Source organism: Simochromis diagramma, unplaced genomic scaffold (genome assembly GCF_900408965.1).
Source record: "Simochromis diagramma unplaced genomic scaffold, fSimDia1.1 OVJJ01000216.1, whole genome shotgun sequence".
Taxonomy (NCBI): domain Eukaryota; kingdom Metazoa; phylum Chordata; class Actinopteri; order Cichliformes; family Cichlidae; genus Simochromis; species Simochromis diagramma.
In genome coordinates, this window is record NW_024386883.1 from 5,373,180 (window position 1) to 5,384,016 (window position 10,837).

The 10,837-nt window shown below is 39.0% G+C and overlaps 1 protein-coding gene across 3 annotated transcripts; it reads right to left on the reverse strand.

Annotated features, from left to right (window-relative positions):
• Positions 1 to 2,055: 2,055 nt before the first annotated feature.
• Positions 2,056 to 7,836, reverse strand: LOC120734419 (UDP-glucuronosyltransferase 2A1-like). Of its 3 annotated transcripts, none has more exons than XR_005696005.1 (5): positions 6,730 to 7,769; positions 6,238 to 6,536; positions 4,804 to 5,517; positions 2,989 to 4,158; positions 2,056 to 2,391 (listed from the first exon to the last, which is right to left on the reverse strand). XR_005696005.1 is itself a non-coding variant. In XM_040033254.1 (5 exons), the coding sequence occupies exons 3-5, from the start codon at positions 6,529 to 6,531 to the stop codon at positions 3,574 to 3,576; spliced, it is 1,593 nt and encodes a 530-aa protein (XP_039889188.1). In that variant the 5' UTR covers positions 6,532 to 6,536; positions 6,730 to 6,858; positions 7,776 to 7,836; the 3' UTR covers positions 2,056 to 3,573. The 3 variants fall into 3 exon arrangements, 2 of the variants coding, with proteins under 2 accessions (XP_039889188.1, XP_039889187.1); XM_040033254.1 differs by adding an exon at positions 7,776 to 7,836 and having other exon boundaries at positions 2,056 to 4,158; positions 6,730 to 6,858; XM_040033253.1 differs by having other exon boundaries at positions 2,056 to 4,158.
• Positions 7,837 to 10,837: the final 3,001 nt, after the last annotated feature.

Consider the following 10,837-nt stretch of genomic DNA (forward strand, 5'->3'; position numbering starts at 1 on the left):
GTGTGTATGTTCAGTCCATGAGTTTAACGTGGGTCAGATGTCAGGAGGCAGAGTTCAGGAGTCTGACAGCTGTGGGGAAGAAGCTGTTCCGGTACCTGGTGGTCTTAGTCCGGAGGCTCCTGTGGCGCCTCCCAGAGGGCAGGAGGGTGAAGAGTCCATGTGATGGGTGACTGGGGTCTTTGATGATTTTCCCAGCCCTTTTCAGACACCGCTTCCTGTAGATGTCTTTTATGGCAGGAAGTGGTGCTCCGGCAATGCGCTGGGCAGTTTTCACGACCCTCTGCAACGCCTTCTGGTCCGAGGCAGAGCAGTTCCCGTACCAGACTGTTATACAGTTGGTCAGGATGCTCTCGATGGTGCAACGATAGAAGTTCACCAGGATGTCTGAGGACAGGTGGTTCTTCCTCAGAGTCCTCAAGAAGAAGAGGCGCTGGTGAGCCTTCTTGACCAGCTTGGAGCAGTTGGTCGTCCAGGTGAGATCCTCGGAGATGTGGACTCCCAGGAACTTGAAGCTGCTCACACGCTCCACAGCCGTCCCCTTAATGTGGATGGGTGGATGTGGGTCAGCATTCCTCCTGTAGTCCACGATGAGCTCCTTGGTCTTCTCGGTGTTAAGCAGCAGGTTGTTTCTGTCGCACCACTCAGCCAGACGATCCACCTCCTCCCTGTAGGCGGCCTCATCGTTGTCACTGATGAGGCCAATCACCGTGGTGTCATCTGCAAACTTAATGATGGTGTTGGAACCATCAGCAGGTCTGCAGTCGTGGGTGAAGAGGGAGGTATATTTACATTACCACAGTGAGATGATTTTAGTCTCATGAACAACATTAGCTAATTGTTATTTACTAACTAATCTTGAAATGACTGTTCAGTACAGGAATGAAGCTCAACAATCATGTTTTACAGTCCCATGGTCTCAGCCTCAGATACTCAACTAATCAAAGTGATGTCATGACAAAAATGAATGACCAACAAAATATTTTTTCTCCTTCATTTCTGTCAAACAAAGCTGAATATCACGTTTCTCGCGGTTAGTATCATGGTTGCTAGGCAACCTGAACAGCGCAATGGAGGCTAGACCGTCCCATTTCACAATCCTCTCACTTCCGCACTTCTCGTACTTCTAGTACACACCGTACGTAGTACGCGTACTTCAAGTGTGCAGACCCTGAAATACACACACCAGGAATAAAGGGATGGGAAACAGGAGGGGAACACACCTGGAAGACATCACAGCTGACGAGGCAGGGGCAACGTAAACAGAACACACTGACAAAAGACAGACCTTCAACGTAAAACAGGAAACACATACGCGTAATGACATAGACTCAGAGACGCGGACTAAACACAGAGACCTACTATACTAAGGGGATACACAAGCAGGGAAGACACCAAACAGAGGGAACACAACTAAACCCTAGGAAACCCAAAACAACAATCATAATACAAAAACTATCAAAAGTAAAAGTACACAACCAAAAACACTGGGTCACCGACCCAGGACCATGACAAATTGGCTTTTACGGCATCCTGGCAGAATGAGTTACATGTGTTCTTGGTTTGTAATCAACTTGCCAGTTCTCACAATTTGATGTAATACAGGAGTCCTAAAGGAAACAATAAACTGTCTTTGATACTTAGACAGCAAGTTACACAGAGGTGTTACATTACTTGCATTCATATCAAGTAGCTTAAATTATTTCATATTTGCAGGACTCTCAGGGCATCGTGTTCAGATCTTTTAATTGTTCCCAGAATAACATCCCAGTGTGCTGAAAGTGCTTTCAGTTATTGTGATCCTGTACTTTGGAACAACCTGCCTGCAGACATGAGATCAATTACATATGTTCTAGTGCCATCTTCCTCCATGTAGAGTAAATGAGATTTGTGTTATATAAATAAAATTCTCATTGTTATTATCATTACCAAAGACATTGCCAGTGTAACGCAGTTAAAGGACCAGGGCGCCTGACTGCAGCTTCATAGACAATGAGCTATCAGAATTAGTTTCGACTATGGAGCCTGAGTGTGTGAATAAAATACAGGAAACCAAAGTAGAGCTCAAAATATATATATTATGTTTGTTATGAGAAATGTATAGACTGATGTACAAAATAATAACCAAAATATGCATATATATCACAAACAAAAATAATGCTGACAATACAAAACAGCTTATTGGGTTCCAAAAGGAGGTGGGATGAGGTGTAGTCCAGTATGAGATTTAGTTCAGTTCCATGGACCTGTGATAGGTCATGTGTCAACGGTTTAATTCAGTCCATAGGTTTACGATTCCTACCGCAACGTAGCGGTGGTCGGGTGGCTCGCCATCCCGCGCTGATCAGGGCTGATCGCGGGAGGGAAAAAAAAAAAAAACAAAAAAAACCTGACCTAAACAAGATCAAAAACATAAATTATCATTCACCGAAGAAAATGAAACAGCATTCTACTGCTGTGACAAAATAAATACCAAAGACAAGTAATTAATTCCATGTTTCATACAACAATCAATAAACCATCATCTCTTATAATGAATTTCATTCAAAATGCTATTATAAAAAAAAAACATTCTCATGGGTCCCTTCAAAGTATATCAGTAATAAAGCTAATAAACATTATCCAAAGTTAATCAAATATATTTACAAAGCTCATTTAACCACAGGTGTTGCGCAACAGATTCAATACTCTCAATGGAATTTAACTCAATGCAAAATCTCATAGGCCGTTTTGGCATTTCATCAGAAAAGTAACAAAAAACATCCAAAGCGGACAAAACGACAAAAATCAAATCACTCGTTCAACTCTAGATACGTTACGTCAACATTCGGCCATAATGGAATAAACAAAAACAACAATATTCAATAAATAAAACTAGTAATTGCACTTACTGTCGCTAGCCTAGCATTAGCTTACCGGCGTTTTAGGATGTGCGATCGCGGCTCCGCATTTTCATTAATTGTGACAAAACAAAACAAACAAATAACTCACCGTTGAGTCGATTGTGAGGTGGTGTACAGATGAATGAATCGGCCGGGTTATTGCACGCTGTCAACTGGTCTGTAGTGTAAAATATGTCGATATCTGACAAGTACGCCAACCACAAAGACAACAGCAGCCAGAGGAGCAGGAAACATGCAGCTGATTGACCCGGAACTTATGCAGGGTTCATTCCCGCCACAATAAAGGGACTGGCGGAAGTGGGGTCAGAAGTTACCGTGGTTACACCAGACATTATTTTTAGTAAAAACACTAAAACGATTTTTTAAATGTTAAAATTGTTTTTATTTATAGAGCACTTTATGAGAAAAGAACAAAATAAAATGTGATTTGGTCAGTGTCTAACAGTCAGAGACTGATATTTTGGCATTAAAATCACAGGATCTTGATTTTTAATCTATATTTAATCACCAAATGTATATTTGACAATTCACTTAGTAAAAAACAACTGTCAAGTCATTTGTACCATATAAAAATTTGAGATAAGAATGGCTATATATATATGTTTTTCTATAAAAACAGTGCTTTACATAACTCACTGTAGACTACAGTATTTCTAAACAAATATGGCCTTAATTAGCTTTGTTTAGTTTTTGCTTTTCTTCTTCTCCGACAGCACAGAAATCTAACAAGAGCCACAATAGAATAGAGCAGAGCAGTGACCACAGACAGCAATATGAACAGTACATCTAAACAGTAGTAAGAGTACCAGGGCATCTTATAAGCCTCTGTACGCAGGTGACGAGCCCCTTTGTGGCGCATCACATATTCTACCCAGAAGACAGCCTTCTCCATGGGTGTTATTGGCTGATCTCTGTGCAAACGTGACATTTGTTGAATGTTCTGCCTGTAGCTCTCTTGATGGAGCAGTTGCTGAAGGACTTGCTCAAAATTGTGGCCATTAAGATCAGACAGGTGGATGATCCTTCCAGCTCCTCTCTCCTGCAGTCGCAGAAGGTTGTCATACTGGTCGAAGAACAAGGGTATGCCGAGCACGGGGACCCCATAGTAAATGGCCTCCTGGACACCATTAGTTCCTCCATGAGCTACAAAGACTTTGGTCTGTGGATGACCCAGAAGATCTTTCTGTGGCATCCAGTCGACCATTAAAGTGTTGTTTCCCAGTGTAGAGGGACGGTCTCCTTTGTGTCTCCATATCACCTGGTTAGAAAACCAAAAAATAAAGACCATTAGTACGTAAGTACCCCTGAAACAGACAGTAATGGTAAAAGCTTTTGTTTCTGGAAAGAACTTACTGACTTGTGAGTAGTCTTTGTGTGGTTTTCCTGTTTTATTTTTAAAGTATTGCTTTACATGTCATTTCCACTCCTTTGTTTGTCTGCCCTCTCTGCACAGTTCACCTGCTGGACTTGTCCTTAGTTGTTTTTTTAGACTTTGTGCTTATTTGGATTTACCCTTAAATGAACTCTCCTACTTACTTCATATACTCTTCAACTGCCATGTTTTTTCAGTTGTTCCTCCCTTTTTGTTATTAAAAATGTTTAAGTTCAACAAACCTTTGGTTCTTTCTCCCTACCTCTCAGTCTAAAGGCTTTCTGTCTATCTTAACTTATAAAGATTTACAACACCTCTGGGTCAGACAGAAAGACAGCTGAAATTATATTGTTATATGATTATAATTGTTTCATTATTCTGCTTCAGTTATTTGTAACGCTATTAAGTACCTACAACTTTCAGATTATAAATTGTATTTACAATAATTTAGCTGATTGAAAAATTAATGCAACACCTATAATGAACGTAACGTATCAGCTTTAAAATTGTAAATTATAGGGGCTCTCTCACCTTCTGAGGCATCTTGGCAAACACGATGGCGATTTCATCTGCAATCTCTTTGGGCAAAGCATCAACTAAGGTTCCCAGAGTCATGATGATCACTCCATGCTGCCCAGCACTCTGAACAAACTCCTCCAGCTCTGCTGGCAGAGGCTGAGCTGGTTTGCACTGAAATCCTCCTATATAGACAACATTTGGCATAGTGGGGCGAGGGAACTCAAACACAAAATCTGATCTGAACAGCCAAATGTCTGCTTCCTGAAGAAGTGAGATGATGTCACATCCACCCTCAATATACTTATCACACATCTCATCATAGACTGGGCCCACCAAGAATTTCTGCTGGAACAGCGTAATGCCATGGAATAATATGTTTTTGATCCTCTGGATGAAATTCATTTTGTCTGTTAAGCCGGATCCTGGCACCGGGATGTAAGAGAGGGGTGAGGGAGCTAACACAAAGTGGCCTTCTCCACTGGTAATCCAGCGTACATTGAGCACTAAGGGAAGCTTGAGATATTTGGCTAGAATGACCCCTGGGGCCATAGCTGGATCAGTTAGAACCAGATCATACTGGGAATCTCTTAATCTTTTGACCATATTTTGATCATTCAAAATATGTTTGGCCATCTCAGATATCAGCACGTGAGCCTTATGAATCATAGAAAGGAAATCCTTGGTGAGTTTGAGGAAAGTCAGCAGTGAAGTCCCTTCTCTCTGTGCCTAAAAATAGTTAGAAAAAAACGCGTTATTCATAAATAAACGCATCCATCCATTTTCTGACACTTATTCAGGTCTGGGGCAGCGGTCTAAACAGAAATCCACTGACATCCCTCTCCCCAACCACCTTATCCAGCAGCAAAGAGATACAGGGTCCAGACAAATGGTCATTTTCCATTATAGAGGTTCCTAAGTGAAGTCACACAAAGTATCTGCAGGGCAGCCATAGTAAGGGAGGGTGCTTCAGCACTTTTATTTATTATCTCCTTTACCATAAAACTCACTGAATTGAGGTAATATTGTTCCTCAGTTCTGATATTTATCACCCACCATTCATAAAACTATAAACACAACTGTGGTGCAGATCATGAAGATGTTTATTTACAGTGCGTTTTGCAGATTATGCTATTCACACAAAGAATTTTCCACTCCTTCCTTCCCTCACTTGTGAACAAGATCCCAACATACTTTAACTTCTCCTCTTAGGCCAGCAACTTGTTCATGGAGTTAGCACATGCAACATTCCCTAACCTGAAGATGCAGCGAAGCAACCCTCTCACCCACTGGGGAAAACTAGAAAGTGGAGGCACTGAGCAGGAAATACAAATCTTGGGGGGAATTCAAAGCTCTTGGGATCAGACTGCTAAAGCTTCCACCTTTGACCGCTGCCCGACTCACAATGCATCACACCGAAATAAATACATTAAATCCATAGTCACATACCCTCATATGCTCTTGAAGGTACACCTCGAAGAAGTTGTCTACATCTTCACCCAAATCAATTGTAATGGATGTGTAAATATCAGACTTCTCAGGGATAAATAAGGTGTTTGCGGCCCTGATCACAGTGAGGCTGTGACCCCTGGCATGAAGTTCTTCTAGAACGATCTTCATATTGATCCAGTGGCTGCCATCTACAGGGAAAACTAGAACGTTTCCTCCATTGCAATGTTGTGTTAATGAAATGAGGCAAACAGTGAGTATAACAAACAACCCCCACCCACGATGTGAAGCCATGGTTCCTATAATGTCAGAAGGAGACAGGGTCATATCAGTCAATGTACCACGTATAAGATATATATGACAAGTAAAGGTTAAAAAGTTTGACTAAATATATATACAGTACAATTCAAGATTATTTTATATATTTGTAAACAGTAGAAACTTTCAACAACTGTCAACAGGAGAAGGAAAATGTGTCTGAAATGAACTTACCCACAGTAAAAAGAGGCAACAGTAGTCCTGCTTGCCCAGGGACTACCAATGCATCAGACAGAATCCTTACATATGGGTTCAAACTCCAGTGTTATACAAGAGCAGTTCTTTCTCTGGTAAATTAGTTACCTGTGACACGTGACAAGTCACTTTGTTTTTATTTAATTTAGTGATATCAGACAACTGATACTGTTTCACTGTGAGCACCTTTGTGACTGTTGCTGTTACATAAGTACAATGCTTATAGCAGACTAACGTGTCAAAAAAGACAAACTGACAAACTGATAATAAATACATAAGCTATCATGCTCTTATGGAATGTATTTAGTTTCCTCAGGGATTTGACCTAGAGGTTATTTGACCATATTTGAACATTAAATCTAGTTGAAAGGCCTCAGACATTCCTCTTACGATCCACTTAGGATCAGTCAAAGAAAGAATTTAGAACCTTTACTAAAACCTTGATGTTTCAAGCTACACTACTTTGAAAAGTATAATCAGGTATTGCCCAGTGGCGTAAATGACACAAGTAAAAGTACTTAATACATAAAAATGAGTTGTGTAACCATCAAGAATATTATTAGATTTTAATATGTATTTTATGTACACTGTATTTTCTTATTTTCATACGAATTAAGGCTTCTAAAAAAAAGAAAGAGCAAATACCAAGAAGTAAAGGGGAAACAATCAAAGTTGCCTCCTATTGATCATTTGTCACAAGACCTTTTAAATATGTTAATATTTATAAGAAAATACATGCCCAGTAATCACTCTGAAGGACTATTTTATGTGTCTTACATGACTGTCCACGGAGCTGTGCCTGTAGATTGCAGTAAAGTTAGTAAACTTTGAAATCGTAGGGCGTCAGCTACAGGTCCTTAATGGCTGTTCATTACATCCAAAAAAGCAGGGGAAGCGCTTTAAAATTATACTTCATTATAGCTGCACCGATCATGGCTTTGTGTAAGCTAATCATTAGTGCCTCTACGATTTGCAGATAGATTTTCAAGACAGAGTGCAAACTTGTGAGTTAATTTTCATAATACCGTTTCACTTGGTGAACCCACTCTTGCTGCTTTGGTTTTACATGCCAGAGAAAAACAACCATCTCAATTTCCTCAGGAAGGAAAAAAATGCAGTTATTACTGATGTCTCTGCTGGGTCCTAACACCTGCCGCTTTCTAGTCCCTTTTGGATTTCTTTTATTTTCATTTTAATAGAAAAAGCAATATTGGTTAAATTTCCTTTCTATTTGCGTAAACGCTTAACATCTACTATACTTTGCAGTTGTCTCAAACAGCATTCTCTTATTTTGCACCTTATTTTGAAACTACAGAGCACACTATAGCTAAATGCTTTTTTCTCCATTGGAGAGTCCAGAGGTCTCATTAAGACTTCTGTAAGTGAAGAGTGCAATAAGTTGGATGTTTGTTAGGCTAACTCTGATTTGTTTTATTTGGTTTTATTAGTTTTGATGTTGAATAAAGATTTAATAAATTAATAAAAATGTAAAAAACTTCCAGTAGAGTGTTTACATGAGTATAAGTCATTCAATATAATTTTAAAAGGCATTCCTGATCAAATATGATGGATAGCTATACATAGACCCTTATAAAGATTATTAGATTTTTTGTCAATGGTTTAAAATGTCAAGATTTTACTTAGCAATTTTCTCAAGAAGTGGGTCCAATTGACTTTTCTTTGTTTTTTATATATATATATTTTTTGTAGCAAAATCAAAGTATCACATTCTTAAGAAAATGTATTTTTATATGTATTTGTAACTTTGTAAATTACTGTTTTGTATTTTAATGAAAATGCAAGGTAATACAAGATTTTTTTTTTCTCATTTTAAAATGGGTCTCATTTAGCTTTGTTTACTTGTTTTTCTTTCTTACTTTTCTACAAAACAGAAATTTGAAAATAACAAAAATAGAGAGGAGCAGAGCAGTGACTGCAGACAGCATTAGGAGCATTACATCTAAACACTAGTAAGAGTACCAGGGCATCTTATAAGCCTCTGCACGCAAGTGATGAGCTCCTTTGTGATGCATCACAAATTCTACCCAGAAGACGGCCTGCTCCATGGCTGTTATTGGATGATCTCTGTGCAAACGTGACATTCGTTAAATTTTCTGCCTGTAGCTCTCTTGATGGAGTACTTCTTGCAGGCCTTCCTCAAAACTGTGGCCATCAACATCAAGTGAGAGCTGAAGACAAGCTCAGAGAATGCAACGTCCATGTGAAATGTGTCACCAGCCCATGATTATGCACGATTTAAATAAGAGAAATTGTATTTGTAACTGTTAAATATGGAATCATAATTTCTGTGATTTTGCTGATAGTTTATGTTATACATGTAACCAACACAACAAAAAAGAAAATATAACAATGACTATAATTTCAGGCCTCTCACTGAGATTCTATTTGGAGTGGCTTGGTTGTGCAAAGATGTGTGCGCGCGAGTGCGTGTGTGTATGTGAGAGAGAGAAGAAAAGGAGGGGGGAGTAACAGAGACAATGAGGAGGCACTAATCTAAGAGGATCTCTGACTTTAACATGTATAATTTGAAAAAGAAACCTTTGAGTGTATTGTGACTAACGAACACAGAGTTGTGAAGAGAAAACGTATTCCTACAGGGAGTTAAAAAGAGATGGAATCATAAAGAGTCATGATACTCATGTTAGACTGAGCTGATGATAAATCCTGTTGAAGTAAATTAGTAAAAACTAAATTAAGTGTTAAGAAGATTATATTCATATGTGATGGAGTTACTAACATCAAGTGACTGGATATCACAACAGGTGAGACTAGATGTCATCTCACTGACGTCCAGAAAGAGAGGGGGGAGAAAGGAGGACCAGGTATAAAAGTTTTGTGCAGAAGAGATCATTTATTCATCTTTTAGTCTCCTGTGATATGAGCAGTACAGAAGAATCAACCTAGTTCAACGTTTTAGTAGAGATGCCAGAGTGATCAACTTGGTTATGTATTATTCAGCTTTTTCTCTGCTTATTTGTGCTGTGTTCATTATAAATCCAAGAGGATTTGGATTTCTTTTGTTTTTCTGCTGAATTACAACTTCCAAGATTTTAATGGTTTTCCTGTGGATAAGAACTTTAAGATTTGGATTTTCACTGCATACTTGGGGATTGAATTTCCAAGGCATGCTGTTTCCCTGTTGGACTTCAGGGGCATCTTCATTCTGGATGTGCCCAACCTCCTGTCTCTGCTCCAAGATCAGTATCACATATCAGCATTAGATCAGAGTAGGTTAATTAGGTAGGTATAATTAAAGTCACTTGAGTATATGATTATTTGATTTGGTTTCAGCTTTGCTCCTGCTAAATTGCATTAACCTACCCTGCATTCAGAACGTGTAAAATTGTAGATGTTTGTTTTGTTTTGTTTTTCCTTTTGTGAAAGAGTAAAAGGTAAAAACCACCATATTACTCTAACATCACTGAGAGCTCTTGTAGGTTATTCTAGCCTTAAAAATGAACATATCCTTGGGGCCTACTTTTCCAGACCACTACATTGAAATCTAGTTAGTTATCAAGCACACAGATTTAAAGGAGAGCTGCTAATAACAGGTGTGCCTGAGTGGAGCGCTTAAGTAGTGGGCCCTGTGGACACGCGTTCAGAGAGAGCAGGATCAACATCCTGAGGGTTAAGAAGCAGTTAGAGCTGGCCAAGTCTCCTCCCCGGCTCCTTTTCAAGCAGAGAGCGTATCCCAGAGCTTCCTGTATTAGAAGTTACTGGTTGAAATTCCACAACAGTCAGTGATTTCTCAAAGTGTTCCCAGGCTTTTGTAATGACTTCCATGACAAAAATCATGCCCGTTTTTTGCCATCAAAGCCAAAAAAATATTTTTTCATGCAGTAGAAATTAGAGTTTAAACATCTGATGCATTTCTTCTCTCCTATTGTGAATAAAATATGGGTTTACGGTTTACAAATCATTAGATTCCATTCTTATTTAAAAGCAACTTAATTTCTTTCCAAATTCAGGTTCAATGCACGCACACAATGTGTGTGAAATGTAGTTCTAGAGGTTTTTTTTATTTTTATTGTCACTTTACTTAAGAAAAAAAAATACAGAGTCATAA

Coding starts and splice junctions, on each gene's coding strand:
- LOC120734419 (XM_040033254.1), bottom strand. CDS start 6,531: ATGGCTTCACATCGTGGGTGGGGGTTGTTTGTTATACTCACTGTTTGC. Junction 5,518..6,237: donor ACCTTCAAGAGCATATGAGG/GTATGTGACTAT, acceptor AACTATTTTTAG/GCACAGAGAGAAGGGACTTC. Junction 4,159..4,803: donor TTGCCAAGATGCCTCAGAAG/GTGAGAGAGCCC, acceptor TTTTCTAACCAG/GTGATATGGAGACACAAAGG.